At 38.4% G+C, this 19258-nt stretch overlaps 1 protein-coding gene across 2 annotated transcripts in view; it reads left to right on the top strand.

Moving 5' to 3' along the window:
- Window positions 1-18968, top strand: part of ARHGAP15 (Rho GTPase activating protein 15) — a 691399-nt gene extending 672431 nt beyond the window's left edge. The window contains exon 13 of one of the 2 annotated variants that reach the window (XM_080670353.1): window positions 18520-18968. In XM_080670353.1, the coding sequence (XP_080526479.1) occupies window positions 18520-18703 (184 nt within the window). In that variant the 3' untranslated portion in view covers window positions 18704-18968. The remainder of the gene's footprint in view (window positions 1-18519) is intronic. The other variant, XM_080670352.1, reaches the window with a different exon arrangement.
- Window positions 18969-19258: the final 290 nt, after the last annotated feature.

Below are 19258 nucleotides of genomic sequence, written 5' to 3'. Positions count from 1 at the left end.
GCACTCTCCCTGTAGTAGCCCCCAATCCCAGAGCAGCCAAGACAGATGACTCCACAGGCTAACACACAGCTTCTAGAATATTTGTCTTTTTGCAAGTAAGGAACATTTAAAGGTCACATCTTCCAATAAGTAGGAGATTGTTTCCAGGCTATATGAGAAATATGAATGCCCTGGTCATGATCACACTAAAATGATCTTCAGTTCTCTATTTATCCTTCTCTGTCTGTCTCCTGTTCTCTTCCCTCATAATTCCAAATTAAGTGTTCAAGAGAGAGGAGCAGTACAGTAGCAGTACATTACTCTATCATGAATTCACTGAAATGTTTCATTTCGTGCTTGCTTACATTATTTCAGCCTTGGTGTCACTTTGTTTAATTTATGCTTGGCTCATATAATCTTAAAAATACCTTCTGCTACCTACAGAGTTTCACCCCTTGCTAAAAGCACACAAATCACATGGTTTAGTGCTAATGGGATAGGAATAGCTATTTTAATATTTAATAATCATGGCACATTACATTTAAACAATGTTTTAAATTCAAATTCCCTCTTATCTCTATTACTATATTTTAAGACTAACCTATAATATTATGATAAGACTCAAGTGCAAGAATGGAAACTTAGCATGGATAAAACTCAGGAGGCACAGAAAGGTCTAGATTGGAGTTTTTGGCTTTTTTACTAATTGGCTGTGTGACCTTAGGACAGGTCATTTTACCAAGAAGTCTTTAAAGTCAGCTGCACACCAGATTTGCCTGTGAAGCTGTTTAGAAACTCACCTGCGTCTCCACCCTGGACCACTAAATCAGAATCTCTGTGTGAGCCCTTCGTGTTGTTAAAGGCTCTAGCCAGAATGGAAAACCAGAGTACTAACCTCCTTTTCTGTGTTTATACAATAACAGCTGACAGAAGTAAACGTAATCGTGTATAATAAAAATCAGTGTTTCTATAATTTACAAAGGGTTTTGCACACATTTTTTACGTAACCTTCAAAACAACCCATGAGGTCAGTTCATCATTAATTTCACTTTTCAGAGAACCTCAGAGAAAAAGAACTTATGATTCTAAGATTCCAGATTGCAGGTTTTCCCTAGAGCAATGGTTTTGATAGAATGACATGATAGGATGACACACAGTTTTTATCGAACTCGTGCTTCACTATATGCCAGTTGTAAGATTGTCTATGGTTGAGTCCCTGCCATTGGTATGGCTTTGAATGCACTGCCACAGATGGTATTTACTAGTACATGCAGTGAGGACTAAGACTCTGCTCTAGAATGACCAGAATGCATTCAAGAATACAAAGTGCTATACATGAAGCATGATGGTTTTATCTAAGTTCTGTTGATGATAAAACATGAATTTGGAATAGAATGGAATGACTCATGAACACAGAGCTAGACACAGGACTAGATTTCAGGTCTCCTCTTCACAAGCCAGTTCTCCTACTAGAGAGTTTCTGATTCCCCAGAGCTCATGGCTACCATTGCAGGTTGGATGTAACATGGCACCAGTTATCTATAACCTCCAACACAAGGAGGGGTGGAGCAGGATGAGTAAGAAAGAGAAGTCATTCCAGTCATCCGCTGACAGGCACCTAGGCTGTTTCCAAATCTTAGCTATTGTAAATTGTGCTGCTATGAACATAGGGGTGCATATATCCTTTCTGATTGGTGTTTCTGGTTTCTTAGGATATATTCCTAAAAGTGGGATTACTGGGTCAAATGGGAGTTCCATTTTCAGTTTTTTGAGGAAACTCCATACTGTTCTCCACAGTGGCTGCACCAGTCTGCATTCCCACCAGCAGTGCACGAGGGTTCCTTTTTCTCCGCATCCTCGCCAACATTTGTCGTTTGTTGATTTGTTGATGATAGCCATTCTGACAGGTGTGAGATGGTATCGAATTGTCGTTTTGATTTGCATCTCTCAGATAATTAGTGACTTTGAGCATGTTTTCATGTGTCTCTTGGCCTTCCTTCTGTCTTCTTTCGAAAAGATTCTATTTAGGTACATCTACACAATGGAATACTATGCTGCCATAAAAAAGAAGGAATTACTACCATTTGTAGGCACCTGGATGGAATTAGAGAACATTATGCTAAGTGAAATAAGCCAGTCAATGAAAGAAAAATACCACATGATCTCACTCATTTGGGGATAATGAAAAACATTATAAACTGATGAACAAAAAGATAGTTACAGAGGCAGTAAAGCATCAAACAGACTGTCTAATTACAGCGGTAAGGTTAGGGAGAGGTGGGGGAAATAAGAGATCAACTGAAGGACTTGTATGCATGTATATAAGAGTAACCAACGGATGCAAAACATTGGGGGGTGAGGGCATGTATGGGAGTTGGGGGGGGCGGGCAATGGTAAGATATGTACACATATAATACCTTAATAAAAATTTGAAAAAAAAAAAAAAAAAGAAAGAGAAGTCAAACTATGATGTGGGGCCAACACTGGTTGGCCAGCCCACAGGAGCTCCGGAGCATCTATGTGCCATCAGAGTTTTGCACACATTTTTTACGTAACCTTCAAAACAACCCATGAGGTCAGTTCATCATTAATTTCACTTTTCAGAGAACCTCAGAGAAAAAGAACTTATGATTCTAAGATTCCAGATTGCAGGTTGTCTCTAAATGGACCAAAAGGACTCGGCCTGTCTGCACCCACAGTGATCAGTCATTGGCCATGGGCTGTTTCCGAGACTGTTTGGGTGAGGCTCCGCTCGGCTGAGGCAAACCTTGCAGGGCTGACTGCTGGGCCGACTGCTGACTGACACTGCAGTTGGGTGTTCTTCCTTGAAGAGACATCTGAGCAGAACAGGTAGTGTCCACTACCTTACACCATTTGTGCCACTCTAATCCATTCTTTATGTATGCTTGAGGAACCTCTCCTCCGGGACTGCGGGAGGCCCCACTTCCCAAGGAAGCCTTTGAAGAGGAAGCTTTAATAGGACAGATTCAAGTCCTGCAGCTGAATCTTGGCCTGAACCCAGTGCTGACACTCATCATCTCCCTTCTCCACTGTCCATTTTAAGGAATCTCAGTAATCGCCTCTGCTGGTCATGGTGGCTGACCCAACGCAGTGACTCGCAACTCCATCCCTGAGGCATCCATGCTCCTAATCACTGTGTCTTCTCAGACAAGGATTTCTGCCCTACCCATTAAACAGAGAAATTGGGTAACAGAGGACTTGGAAGCCCCATGTGGATCATCTAGATACTACAGATATTATTCCCTATCCTCACCGTGTAACAGCAACCCTACCTCCTCCACCTGATCAGGGTAATGACCTCTGACTAGATGGTCACTCCTTTCCTTGCTTGCTGATCCCTGGACCCAAGAAGCTCTAAGTGCCCAGGAAGCAGCAGTAGTTGATAAAACAATGACTAGGTGAATTATTCTAACACAGGATACCAGCTGAGTAGCATCCTTCTTGGCTGCCTATTTATTTTGCTCCTGGGGGATGCCATGTTCTATTAACCATCTTCATTGCTCCCTGTGAGTCAAGTCCTCTTGGCTGTCCCTCTGTCCCTGCTGCCTGTTATTATAATTGCATCTACCTGACATTATATCTAATGCTATCTGTAAGCTCGGTTCTATAATGGGCTTTTCTACAGCCAACCCTGATTTATAGGGTAAAGGCCCTGTAATTTCAAACAACATTTTTTGTGGAGTATAAATGGTGCTTAGCAATAGCTCTTCAATCTCACTGACCTTGTAGTTACTATCCACAACCTCCTGCCATTATTTTTAAATGCCTAATATATTACATACTACTAGTCTCCCCTCCATGGATATACCATCCCAATTTAGCACCAATGAGAGTTTTAACACTTGGACTACCACCCTGTGCCAAGACCTGACTGTACTTGCCTGTCACGGCTGACAGACCCCTCATTTCCAACCAGTCAGCAAGTGACCAGCTCTAAATCCACATTTGTGCTGGCTTTCATGGGCCAATTCTGAAACCAATAATCACAGGTTAAGTTCTGAAACAGAGTTTGGCATGCAGGGTACTTATTAAGGATCAACCCTTATGGAAGGGAGGGGGTGAGAGCAGGATTGGTAGAGGAAGAAATTGAACTTTGATGTAGATCCAACTTACCCTCAGCCAACCACATGGGGAGCTCTGGAGTACACGCAGCCCATTGTCCCACAGTCAGTGCCCTTGGGCAAGGTGGCTCACTGCAATTGAGGCAAACCTTGAAGAAGAAGACAGCTGGAGTCCATTGGCTAACCTCACTCCCACAGATAGGCAGGAAGTCCTTCCTTGAAAGAAAGTTTGAGTGGTCCATCTCTGTGAGCAAAACAGCCACCATCAATACCAAATTATTAAATATAAGATTGGCCCCTTAGCAGCCTGGAGACTAGGAGAGACCCTTTTATAAAACCCAAGGTAGAGCTTGATAATGGTCCCTAGAAATGATACATTTAATCCTGCCCATAGAATTTTTTACAAAAGGTGAATAGAGATGTGTGTGCTGGACAATGGAATCATGAGTTAGACCAGTGGTCAGCAAACTGCGGCTCGCGAGCCATTTGCCGACCACTGATAGACCAACATCCATATGTATAAGGACGTATGCAGAAACTGTCACACTTTATTTCTCCACCTCAGTAGAGATTATAAACTTATATGTATAATAGCAAAATAAATAGTTTCTATCTTTGAGGCAAGTGTTGCATACTTTTTTTTATATCCTCACCCGGGGACATGCAGAGAGAGAGAACGGGGCGGGGGGAGGGCAGAGAGAAGAGGAACATCATTGTGAGAGAATAACATCAATCATTGCCTTCCATATGTGCCCTGACTAGGGTTCAAACCTGCAAACCAGATATGTGCCCTTACCTGGAATCAAACTGGCAAGCTTTCATTGTTCAGGCTCACACTCAACCAACTGAGCCATTCTGGCTGGGCGAATTTCAAAGGATCTGGATTTCTGCAGATACACTGAGCATTTTACCTAAAATAGAATTTGATAGTCATATTTTAGATGACCAAGAAAAATGGTATCATTTTCTTTAACTTCAACCATCTATAGTATAAAGCAGATAAAAATTACATCCTATTCTAAACTCCTCTCACTAGTTTTGTTCGAATTGGGTACATGTTGGAAACTCATTGTCAGATAGTACATGGGAAAGGCACCCTGCATGGTTATAGGCCCCTAAAAGCTCTCAAGAAACATCAGCTCTCTTCACCTCTGCCTTCCTGTTCTTATTATCTCAGAGCAGGTCTGAAACTCAGGTGTGCAAGAAGCATAATTATTGCGCCATAATAAAAATGAATTTCTCTGTTAAGGCCCACTCACCTAAATGATTTCAGTCTAGTCAATTCAGAGTGTCTTGTGGACATTTTCCTGGCCTGTTTCTAGTTCTGAAGAGCTACATACAGCTTAAGCATTTGGTGGGACAGCAAGAGCATCCATTTCCAGTATTTCAATAAATATTTATTGAGCACCTAGTACTATGAGCCAAACACTAATCTTCATCTAGGGATACTGCACTAAACAAAAATAAATAAAGTCCTGGTGCTTAAGATGTTTACATTCTACTGAAGAAAGTTAATAAAGCAGATGAGTAGGGTAGAAAGTATCTGGCTCATGTCACCTGTTCAAGCTGGTCTTCATTCCCTCTGGTTTTCTGTCATCCCCAACTTCCAATCCCAAGTCTGAGTTTCAGTCTCTGTTCTGGAAGAACTCTGTAAAGCTATCTTAACGCCACCTTTGCCTCGATAAACCATGTGGTAGTTTTTATTTAACTATTCTGATATATTGGACATAGTAATTCTGAAGTCTTGCAATATCCCTAGGTTTTCCCCAAGGAAAAGAATATGGATCTGTCTAATCTCAGAATCCTCAACCTTCTAACAGCCTGTATCCCAGGGAAGAGGGATAGGAAGGCCTCGGGACTCAGCACTTCTGTGGGACCTCAGCTCTCTTCTCCCTACCTCTCCAGGAAATCTTTATTTTGTCTGGCAGCAGGGTAGCCTGGCTCTTCACCTACCTTCCATCTATTTTTTAGGTCAGAGCTGCAACTCTGACTTCTTGGACACTTAAGTTTTTGAAACTCAAAGGTACTGTTCTTTTCAATTCAAATGTCCTCATTTGCAAAGTACAAAATACTTTCTCTGCTTTTCTGCTCTACTATATCCACTGAGGTAAAAAAAAAAAAAATGCTGCTGACTGAATCTTGGGGAAAGGCAAGAAGCACAAGAGTACAAGGAAGGGTAGGGAAGAAACCTCAGCAAATATACATTATTCCACATCATCTCAAATGATAGTTTGACTTTCTCAAAATGTGTACTCTTTCATCTTTAATCTGGGAGCCCAAATGACATTTTAAATGTCATTTCACTTCCATCCAACACAGGAATCTTAGACATTTCTGAATGCCTCCTGATGAGAAACTCATGGCCTTTTTATGTATAAAATATTTCATAACCTTGATGGATGCTCCCTGTATTTTTCTAGTGTACATGTGGAAAAATCTATAGCAACCAAGTATTAGTAGTAGTGATATACAAGTGATGAGATTATGAGGGACTTTCATTTTCCTTTTTTATTTGTCTGCATTTCCTAAACTTTCTATAATAAATATGAATCCTTTGTAGCAGCCTAGTCTATTTTCAACACAAAATCCTTGATAAGGAGGTGAATTAGGTCTCTGGGCTAATTCTAGGAACTGGATTTATGAGAGCACAGTTGACTTTTTCTTCCATATCATGTTTTTGTTTTGTTGTTGTTGTTTACTTTGCTTTCAGTCATCATGGCTTCCCTAACTATTCTTTCTTCCAAGTCAAACTCCTTGGGTCCCTTTGCTCCACTACTGAAGAGCACATCACTCCACTGGGTGCATTCACTTGGAGGCTCTCCTGTTACACAGAGTCTCAGTCTCTCTCTCTCTCTCTCTCTCTCTCTCTCTCTCTCTCTCTCTCTCTCTCTCTTGTTAATCCTCAACCCAGGACATTTCCCCATTGATTTTTAGAGAGAATGGAAGTGAGAGGGAGAGACACAGAGAAAGAAAGATCAATGTCAGAGAGATACATCAATTGATTGTCTTCTGCACACACACTACCAGGGCTGGGGATCCAGCCAAGCAGCCTCTTTTTTTTTTTTTTTTTAATATATTTTATTGATTTTTTACAGAGAGGAAGGGAGAGGGATAGAGAGTTAGAAACATCGATGAGAGAGAAACATCGATCAGCTGCCTCCTGCACCCCCCTACTGGGGACGTGCCCGCAACCAAGGTACATGCCCCTGACCGGAATCGAACCTAGGACCCTTCAGTCTGCAGGCTGACGCTCTATCCACTGAGCCAAACCGGTTTCGGCCAAGCAGTCTCTCTTAATGTCAAATCACTGTAAGAAGTATCAGAAAATAAAATTAAGCATGGACAATTGAATGACAATACCCAAATTGCAACTGATTCTCTTTTACCTATTTGGGAATCTTTTAAACGAAAAGACAATTTTCAAGTAGCTGCTGAAGATTTGATGTAGATGCCCTTAGTAGGAAGTGAAATAGCTGTTCTCTTCACTTATGAGAAAAGGGAAAATAAAAGAGAGGTTGATGAATTCTGACTTTCCATATCGATAGTGTTCCTTTTAGATTTATCTAACACCATCAGGCAAATATTTAAGTTCTATATTTTCTACTAATCTATAACAATAAAAGCGTAATATGCTAATTAGACCAGACAAAGTTGGGGCTGCCAGGGCCCAGCCTCTTGCACGAATTTCATGCATTGGGCCTCTAGTATCTTATAATTAGGTGCCTTATTCTACTTGGCCTAATTAATGCTAATCCATGCACAACCCCCAATATTCTGTATCAAATGGCACATTCCAGTTTTTTAACTGCCCTATTGAACAAATTTTGGGTAGAGAATAATGACAGTTTTATAATTTTTCCTTTCTACTCCCAATATATAATATATTTTCTAACCTCTCTCCTCTAAATAGAGGGAGTGCCCTCCCAATTGATATTATCAGTAGTACTGGTAGATCAGCAGAGCTCAGGGAATAAAATCCAAAACTCTTTTTCCTGCTGACATGGTCAAATGTGGATGGCTTAAACTATGTCAAAACTTGGGAGAAGTCCTGATGGGTTTGGCTCAGTGGATACAGTGTCGGCCTGCAGACTGAAGGGTCCCAGGTTCGATTCCAGTCAAGGGCATGTACCTTGGTTGCAGGTACATCCCCAGTAGGGGGTGTGCAGGAGGCAGCTGATTGATGTTTCTCTCTCATTGATGTTTCTAACTCTCTACCCCTCTCCCTTCCTCTCTGTAAAAAATCAATAAAATATATTAAAAAAAAAAAAAAAAAAACTTGGGAGAAAATGCCTAAGGGAACCCATAGCTGAAATTCTCAGTCTATCTCACCAATAATGCAGTTCCAATCACAATGAGAAATAAATGCTTTCAGAAGTTTAAAGCACTGTGTGAATCTGGAGAAAGAGATAATACATTTAATTGAGTTTTTCTTCCACCTGAACACCCTTCTTACCTTTGTCAATATGTACGTCGATGTGAATTAGGTAATTAATGTATGTTACCTAAGACTGTTTGCTGTCTCTCTGACTTGCTTCCCTTCCAAGTCTTTCTCAAGTCTCACAATTAGAGAGCCGTTGATTTAAAGTGCAAAATTCTTTTTTTAATTAAATTTTATTTATTGTTTATTGTTTAAAGTATTACAAATAGTAGTACATATGTCTCCTTTTTCCCCCATTGACCTCCCCCCCAGCATCTCCCACTCCCTGGCACATGCCCTTACCCCTTAGTTATTTGACACACAAAAAAAATCTCTATCCCAGAGTAATCATGATCTTCATCTTAATCTAGGTGCTGTCATTTACTATGTGGCTTTGATCAAGTTATTCAATCTTTCTTTAGGCTTATTTTGTTCATCTGAAAAAATTCATCTGAAAATTTTCTTGCACACCTGAAAAAGAAAAAAAAAATAGTAGGAGGAATATTCCTAATATATATCAAAGTTACAGTGATTTAAACAGTGAGGTACTAGTTTAGAATACACACATAATTATCAACAGAATAGGATATATCTGGTGTGTGTGTCTGTAAGTGTAGAAAACTGCGTGAGAACGTGGCATCACAAATCAATGGAGCATGGGTCCTCTCTCAACAAATGTTATGGGGAGCTTAGCTAGCTTTTGGAGAAAATTAATTTAGATTGCCATCACATTTCACACAAAAAGATATATTTAAGATGAATCAGAGGATGTGAAAATGAAATCATTAAAGAAAAACTAGAAGAAAGCATTGATATTTACCTGATCTCTCTAAAAGAATGAATTCTATAATAACAAAAACAAAATAGAATTTCTCAAAGAAATAGTGCTAGATATGACCACATAAACATATAAATAAATAAAATTAAGAAACAAAAATAAATCCCTGGGAGAATGTAAGTACAACAAAAAGAATGAAATGCCATGCTTCTTAATACATAAAAATTCAAAAAACTACATGAGTAAGATATTCATTGTAGCATTGTCTGTAATAGCAAAGAATTAGAAGCAACGAAAAAGTCCACCAGCAAGACAATGGTTAAATACATTAAGGTATTTCCATACTACAAAATGTAACAACTTTTTTTAAAGGATGAGGTATTTTTATATGTACGGACTTGGAAAAATGCCCACAATGTATATTTAAAGGGGAAGTAGCATTTAATGTACTTTTTATCTCAATTTTCAGAAGGAAAAAAAATACATAAGAAGATAGGTAGATGAATAGATAGATAGGGAAACAACCAGAAGTCACACCCATCTGTTAATTACAGTTAACATGAAGGAGTTTTAATGGGAAATGAGAGGAGTTTACTTTTTTACTCTACATACTCTTGATTGGTACATTTTTTCAAAGATTATATATTAGTTTTATCATCTATAATAATAAAAGCATAATATGCTAATTAGACCTGATGTCCTTCCAGAAGAAGCTGGGGCTGCGAGGGAAGCCCAGGTCCCGGGTACCAGAGGGAAGCTGGTGCCGGCAGCTGGGGGAAGGAAGGCCTATTCTTGCATGAATTTCGTGCATTGGGCCTCTAGTACAAAATAAATAAATGGATTAAACAAACAATCTGATACACGCCCAATTGGAAAGGGGCAGAGGGTATGAACAGCTAGCTATTCACAGAAGAGAAAATCTGCATGAATGCTTTTTTTTTTTTTTTGCTTTTTCCCCATTTCCTAACTTCAAATAATCCTAAAGCCAAAGAATGACAGACCATTTTTCCCCTATCAAATTAACAATTATTTTAAAAAGAATAATACCAAATGATAATAATGATAACAGGATCACATGGTCCTTGCAGTGCAGTGTGTTAACATATCTCGTGTTGTATTTTAAGAATAAAAGAGCCATAACTTAATGACCTAGCGCAAGTTCTCCGTGCAGTCCCGGCCCAGCAGCATCATCACCTGGGACGTGTGAGGAATGCAGATCCTCAAGTACCTCCCGGACTTGCTGAATCAGAATTCTGGGGACAGAGCCCAGCAATTGTGTTTCAACATGGCTTCCAGGTTATACTCATGAGCAGTGAAGTCTGGGCACCATTGATCTAGTTGTTACATTTCTACTGTTTTATCCTACCACAGGGTTTTTCAACAGCAGCACTACTGACATTTTGGGCTGGCTAGTCCTTTGTTGTAGGAGGCTGTCCCATGCATCGTAGAATGCGAGCTGCATCCATTGCTTCTACCCACTGGATGACAGCAGCAACCCCCCACCCAGGCATGACAATCACAGATGTCTACAGCAATTGCCAAATTGCCCCTGGTTGGGAAACACTGTCTAGAGAAATGCTCCAAAATGTGGAGGAAGAGTAAATGGAAAGATTTTTTTTTTAATATATCAATTTCACTTATATTAAGAAGTCATAGGTGCAACCCATTAGGTCCCATATAAGATGAGTAGATAATAAATATTACATATACAAGATAAAAGTGAAAAAAACTCTTGATACAGAATTATATAGAAAGGATTTTTTTTAAATATGTTTGTAAATAAAGTCTTTATTTCTATATTTATAACACCTAAATCCTGGCAATGTCATTCTTCTGGACAAAACCTAAGAATGGATTCACATCGTCTTTAGAATTAAATCCCAAATCCATACCAAGGCCCATAAGTTCCCCCACAGCCTCTCCTACCTCCTTCGCCTCATTCCCCAGCCTCCAGCCATACTATCCTCCTCTCTGTTCCTAGATCCACCAAAGACAGTTTCACCACTGGGGCTTTCTGCCTACTCTTCCATGCTCTGAGTTCTCCTTCCCCTGGTGAGCAAGGAAGCAGGTCTCCACCCAAGTGTCCTTTCCTTAGGAAGGGCTCTGTGAGTGCCTAGCGCCTTCAGGGCTATATTATCTGCCACCAGCCAGGCCCCACCCAGGCGAAGTAAACAAGCATTTCTGGGAGGCATTTGAAGACATTACAATTTTTTTTTTAAGGGCCCTAGGGTCAGTGGAAGAATGGCTGCTTCTCTTTTTCTTAGTTTTTCTTGAAGTACTTCAGCGCCCAAAATCATATTACACAGAGTATTGTTTGTTGTCTGGGTTTCCCACTAGAGTATAAGCTTCCTATGGGCAGGGACTTTGTTTTATTCATTGCATTGTCACTGACACCCAGAACCGTGTCCAACACCTCATAGGTACTCAGTGAATAATGGTTACATTGAGTTACTGTGTTTACGGTTACTGGTGAATTTTTTCTTTATTATACTTTTCTAACCTTTTTAAATTTTTTTGAGCCCTAGCCAGTTGGTTGGAGTGTCATATGTACACCAAAAAGTGGCAGGTTTGATTCCTGGTCAGGGCATATGCTTAGGTTGCAGGGGATATGGTTTGCATGAATTCTCCCCAAAGTAGCTATAGCATATATGGGCAGCATCCAATCCATGTTTCTCTCTCTCTCTCTCTCTCTCTCTCTCTCTCTCTCTCTCTCTCTCTCCCCCCACCCCTCCTCTCCATCTCTCTAAAATCAATTTAAAAATTTTCTTGATTTGAATGTAATCAAAAACAGAAATTAAAGTTGACTTTTAAATCCGTCTTTCTTTCAAAATTGTGAAATAGTTGAAGCATAGTGATTAGCACATAATAGATATTCAACAAATAATAATAACTCTTAGTGTTTCTTTATGATATTATTTAAGGGATTTGGCTGTAATAACCCACTTTATGAATGGTTGTTGTCACATTATAGAATACATATTCCAATTGGAAATAAGTCATTTTGAAATTCATAGGCTATTCATTCTTATCACTTTATCATTCCTTCTATCTTATTAGATATTCAGAATTTTGCTTTAAAAGATACTTTAGAAGCTCCCTATAATGTCTGATCAATAAAAATATGAAACAAGTGAATAATTAAAAATGTTCAATCTTCTACATTAAAATCTGTGCAAAGAGAGAGGGTACTTAATAAATATAAAGAATAAGGCATGTCAGCTATGAATATGCAATTGCCATATAAAGCTCCTTTTCCATAATGTGCTTTGAGGGAATTATATATACTTGGCTTTAAAGATTATTGAAAAGCAAAAATGTACAAATATAGCAATAATTCCTGTTTCAGAAGATAGTTGTTCATTTGTTTAGAAAATTAATAATAATAATAAGACATTTAGATCTAAATGGAAAGACTTTACAATTAATTTAAAGCATTTTATTTAAAAATTAGCATATACCAAGGGCTGAATTACCAATGAATGACCACCTTGAAACACGTGTTCAATGTGAAATCATTGGTGAATGCACTCTTCTCCTTTGACAATATTTGAACATTTTTCTGACATAAAGCCATAACTTTAAGGGAGAAAGTGGAATTCCTGCTAATGCATATATATATATATATATATATATATATATATATATATATATATATGTATATATGTATCTCCAGTGTACACAGCGGTATAGTTTGTGTAAATGAGGATAAGCAAGCATATGGTTAGCATGAATTCCCCCCAAAGTAGCTATAGCACATAGGAAAAATAAGTTGAGCACATTGAAAATTAATTTTATTTTTAACAGCCTTTTTTACTTAAATGGTCAATGTCACAATTAACATTTCACTTACAGTGGCTAGTGACCTGATGGTATGAGTACATTTACCACCACATTTTCCCCATTCAAGTTAAAGCACCTTCAAGTCATGTGTATTGGACAATCCCAGCGTTGCAGAGAAAGGGAAGGGAGCACTTTTAATACACTTCCAACAACTTGAGAGTTGTCCTGCAGGCAATTATGTGGCTTTCAACTTCCTTTGCAAGTCATTAATGGTAAAAGCAAAGCACAAACTTAAGAGGAAGTTTGCTTCCATATATCTGTTTAGAGGTGGACTATTATTAAATGCTTTGGTCTTCTTAATTCAGCATTAATTCTGAGTTTTCTAGTAAAGCTCTCTTTCAGTTTGAGTCATTTGGCTGTAATTTTAAGCAACCAAGAAATTTCTTTGAGTTAGCAATTCAGCTCACTCTTGGAAAAACTTACCCAGCATAAGGCTGCGAGGATTTTTTTGTCTGGGGTCCAACATCTGTAGCACTGGATTATAGATTGTTTCTAAAATAATCTTAAATTGATGGATCATTGCTCCTTCCATTTGGACTCTGCAAAAAGTAGCTCTGGCATTTCCTCTCCTTTTTATGCTGTAAACTGCATATCATCCTTTTAAGCTCTTGCCAGAAAAATGAATTCTTACCCACTTCAAGATTTTATAAACTTGAATTTTACTTAGCGGTATAAGAAGTCCTTTTACAATTAATATATATCAAGTGCTATTTCATGAACAAATTCATAAAATCATAATTATTTTTGTCAGGCTATTTTAAACTAAACAGTATTAATAAATAGCCCTTTTCAAGAGTTGCACTTCGGGGTCTTTTTCCTATTAGTCAAGTGTTCACAGGCACTAAACTTTGAGCTCTTCATGTTGTTTAGAATCAGGTATCTTTGCTCTAAGGATATCTTAGGAGTTAATTAATGGTAAGTAAACAAACATGTAGAAGAATTTCCAAATATTGATCTAAAGTCCAACTGTTTGTGCACCTTCTTACCCATCCATCAATTCACTGAATTTCACTATATGTTCATCTCTCAGCCATGTCTTTGCCCTCACTTTTCTCCCTCAAATGTGTTCTTTTGCTTCTTGGATTTTTGTTTTTTTATTTTTGTTTTGTTTTGTTTTTTTGTCACAGTAGGGGAGTGTCTTTTAGTTCTTTGCTGAAATCAGGTTAAATTGCAGCTAAAAATTTATAACACTGTCATGAAGTCTAAGGCCTAATGAAATCTAAGCCCTGCCAGGGGGCTGGAACTCTCCAGAGAGCGCCAGAGTCTGACCTCTTTGAGTTAGCTACTCCATAGTTCTGAAGCCAGGGTGCCATAGGAGAGGGTAAAATCCATAGTCTTTTCAGACTTATTTAATAGGCCCTTAGCAAAGCAACTAGAGCAACATTTTTTATATGTCTCCTCCTTGTCACTCAGGAGAATCTACAACATTCAAGCAAGTTAGGGAACACAGGAGTCACACAAAGGTAAACAAAGATACTTTCTGCAGGACTTGTCAGAACCTTTATTATGCAGTATGAATTTTTAAGAAAAAGGAAAAATAGCACACAGCTTCCTTTAAACTTATTTTACTCAGGAGTGCTATTTTTATGAAATCTATCACAGAAATGGTGTTTTGCAGAACTCACTTTCATGAAAGCTGTCCTGGAGGTATTGCCAAACCCCTAGTATTTGGTTTCTAAATCAGACTCCCCCCACCTCCAATAATACAACCCAACTTTATTTTAAGCGACTGGAAATACAACTTACTCTATTTGACAGTTTTCCATCTTAGATACTAAGTTGAATTTATTTTTGTCATGCAGTGCTTTTATTTCTTTCAGTAGCCTCTGTTTCTTCTCTACATATGTTTTACCAGTAGAAATCTTTAGAAATAATGGTGCTTGCAGTGCTAAGCTGATCCCACAATGAGAATAAAATTATGATATCCATTGATGTGAGACCAAAAAAAAAAAAAAATACACCCAAAACTAAGGTTTAAATAATTTTTTAGGTTAGTATTCCACTTACTTTTTGAAACAGTGGTTGACTTCCTATGTGGTCCTAAATCAACCACTTAACTATTTAAGAGTCTATTGAGGTAGAAAGTAGTTAAGTTCACAGTTGAATAATGAAGTTTATAATAATAGCATTAATATGTTTTCCTAGTCATCCCCCATGTCTATTTCCATTGTCTATTAGAAAGGGAATATAATCTAATTTAAATGTTAATATGAGAATATATACTGTATATTGCCTACTACATGAATCATATAGTTTAATAGTTGGTAACTTCCTCCCCAAATTAGTTTTCACAATTAGTATCTTTTCTAACCTAAAGATTGATTAATTTCTCATTACACCAACTACTAGTTAGTTGATATTTATATATTATACACCCACAAGCAAGCACACATTTTGTAACAGTGAATAAGCAAGATAGCTTATATTTTACACAATACACATCCACAATTTCTTATTTTTTTTCTTAAATACATTTGATTTTTCTAAGAGTTATTACAAGTAACTTGATTTTCCCACCTTAGGAAACAATTCCAACCTAAGAAAGTTTAACCTTCAGTAATGCAAATATAACAAAAATACAAAACTATATGTTATGTAGTAAACTCTACTTATAACAACGTTATTTTAAAGCATTTAGAAGTTAAGCTGGTTTTATTAAAATCGATTAAGTTTGCAGAGAAATGGACACAAATGATACAGGTTTGAGATGGAATGATTGTTCCATGTATACACGTGCATAAAAGCACAAAGTGAACATTTGTCCACAGAAATCTTAGGAAACTGACACACTGGCAGAAACCCACTGCGGGAATTATCTTCCATGACCTGCCAGCCAAGATAGAGAAACCTTTTCCCAAGGCGGGTGTGACATGCAGCTCTAGCCTCCTACTGGCCATCCTAGTTAAACTCGATTTTGGTTTCCTCCTCTAGCTTTGGCCAGACCTTTGCTGAGAAGGAAAAAAACATAAATATCTCTGGAGAAATTGAAAAATGTCTAATCCCATTTCAGCCTTTTTTCTCTCCCCCAGTGACTTGTGTCTCACATGCTGCATCTTTCTGGTATGCTCCAGAGAGCTAAATCATCTCTTTCCGCCTCCATTCACCCAAGTTCCTCCAGATGCCACGGACTCTCCCTGCTTCTACGCCCATAAACTTCCTCACGGCCACAACTGCCCCTCCAACAATGAGCTCTTGGACCTCCCTTGATTTCTAACCTCACCCTTGTGAGTTTGGAGCAATCTGTCTCCCAGCTATCCCAAATCTCACTGTTCCTGCTGCCAACCTACATTATAGCCATTATTTAGTAGAAAATATATCTTTAGTCCTCAATCTATCCTTATGTTGTCCCTTTCCCCTGGACTCTGGGTCCCAACGTTCTTCTACCCAGTTGGCCAAGATGCTTTATATCAGTCATTCACCTTCAAACTACTAACACCCTCTTGCTTTTGATTTACCTTCTCCATGCCCTTTGACCTCTGAGCCCTGTCTTTGCTAAATAAATCTCATCAACTTTGACCTTTCTACCAAAGAGCAATGTTGTTAAAGCAACTTTTACCTAATTAATTGATTTATTAGTTATGTTATCTCTCTCCATATTTACCTTTAACAATTTGTGTGTGTGAGTGTGTGTGTGTATGTTGTGGTGTGTGTGTGTGTGTGTGTGTGTGTGTGGTGGAGTCACTGAAGGAATTGGTATCATAAAATGGTATTACTTTATAACCAAAAGAGAAAACCTGTTTTTCTTCACCGTGAATCTTACTAATAACTTGTATAATAAAGAGGTCTGGGAGAGGCTTAAGCGAGTTCTTAAATCAAGGTGAATATGTGTGTTAAAGGGAAGCAAAGGACCACTCCATTTGTCCCTACTTCAAGGTAGGAGGATGTTAAAATCATTCTACTGTACTGACTTTTGGTAAATGTAGTAGCAATGTGGCATATTTTCTTTTTGTAATTTATCTTTATAGTTGAAAGTATTACAGATGTCCCTTTCTTTCCCCCCGATTGGTCCCCTCCTCCCCATTCCAGCCCCATCCCCAGGCCTTCACCACACTATTGTCTGTGTCTATAGGTTATGCATATATGCATGTAAATTATTTGGTTAATCTCTTCCCCCTTCCCTTCCCTCTGAGACAACAAGGATGGACCTGGAGAGTATTATGCTAAGTGAAATAAACCAGTCAGAGAAAGACAAATATGACATGATCTCACTTATATGTAGCATAGTTTCTTATACTCCAAAGGAAACTTTAAACTTGAAGTCTCTTATAATTCACTATACAATAAAAATATGTCAATCTCTTCCAGATATGTAGCCATGGCCAATAGTACTCACAAGTACAAATACTCTCCATTTAAAAAAAAGGAGGCAAGATGTTTTGAATACTCAGTCCAAACTTAAGGGTCAAATTGCCCACAGTAAATCTGTTGTAACCAACCTGTCCATCACAATACTATAGTGAAGAATAAAACTTCAGACCCTCTTATGGAATTATCTAATAATCCATGTGGAGGTTGGCAAAGTGAAAAATCAGCCCGTTTATTAAGCATAGGCATCATTAGCACCACACCACGGCGATGAAGATTCCACATGCACTGGAACCAGGCTACCTGGATTTGAACCTCAGGTCCCTGTGACATCAGACACTTGACCACTCTTGGCCTCATTCGTAAAATGGGCTTAATAATACAAGCTACCTCATGGGATTGCTGTGAGGATTAAATGAGATAATAAAATAGCTTAGAATAATACTTGGTTATTATTGATATTGACCAGGTCAAGGACATTTGTTCACCATGATCTTGTGCTATGGGGAGTCACAAATGGATAGCTTTGGTCCTTCTCAATCTTTCTCAGGAGAGAGAAGGCATAGCCTTTAGGTCACAGAAGTGGTACCTTAGAGATTTAGGTTTGTGAACGGATGGAAATCGAGGAAGGCTTCCTGCCTTCTCTGACTGGGGGCTCTGTAGGCCCACTGACTATAAACCCTTCAAAGGCTGAATCCTATTAAATCTCAACAGTAATTTTTGCTGTCTAATTTATTCACATGTTTATTTCACAAACATTCATAGAGCACCCACAATGGCTAGGTACCAAGGGGATAAAAAGTTGTACATGGCAATGAATTCTTCCACCAAAAGTCATCAGTTCTGCTTCCATACAGTAAAGCGTAAAGAGTAGAAGATAAAATAGTTGTGGTTGACATAGTTTTTCTACAAATTGAAAACATTTTGCTTATGTTGCATTCCCTGTTTTACCAAAGCCAGTCGGCACCCTTACTTTTTCCTTCTTTAAACTGAAATTTAATTAAAAAAAAAAAGAAAGAATTCAAAAACACTGAATTTTATCATTCAAAAGTAGCTACAATTTTACTTCAAACTCCAATGGATTTTTTTTCTCTCTTTTCTTCTCTCTCTCTTCACAGGATAGTGGCCAAAGCCTCCAAGAACCTCATGTCCACCCAGAGCTTAGGGATTGTATTTGGACCCACCCTTCTGCGAGCTGAGAATGAGGCAGGGAACATGGCGATACACATGGTCTACCAGAACCAGATAGCTGAGCTCATGCTGAGCGAGTACAAGAAGATCTTCGGCTCAGAGGAAGACTGACAGACAAGACAAGTTACTGAATATGTTCACATCTGTCTCGATGCCTAATATTTTTACATTTCTGTAAACATATTTCTGAAATATTTTTTTCCTTTCAAGCAACAGATGCCTCATTTTGTGAAAACTTAATGATGATTTTGTGTTTAAGTTCCAAACATTTGAATAAAATAGTTGACAATATTTGCCTATATGTGTTCTGCATTAACCCCTTCAGTGCTCTTATAGAGAGTATAACACATATCCAAATAAATCATTTTAATGCTGCTCCCAGGCATTGGGTGTGTGGTTTTGTATGCGTAGATATGTGAGTGAGTGAGTGAGTGAGTGAGGTTGAGAGTATATACACACACCGGTGACCCTTCTCCTTACCTGGCTGCCTCATGCATGCTCTCAGAATCCTACTTATATGTGAGAAGAACCAAAAAATGAGGGGAGGCAGAAATTAATAATTTTAAATAGAACAAAGGAGGTCAAGTTCGTAAAGAAAATAGACATATTGCATCTCTCAAGAACATTTTTGTATGTGTAAATGTAGTCTGATTATCCTTGGTGCTA

This window comes from Plecotus auritus (assembly GCF_963455305.1).
Source record: "Plecotus auritus genome assembly, chromosome: 5".
In the NCBI taxonomy this organism is placed as follows: Eukaryota; Metazoa; Chordata; class Mammalia; order Chiroptera; family Vespertilionidae; genus Plecotus; species Plecotus auritus.
Note: the sequence above shows the minus strand (reverse complement) of the source record. Positions and strands in the feature narration are given on the sequence as shown.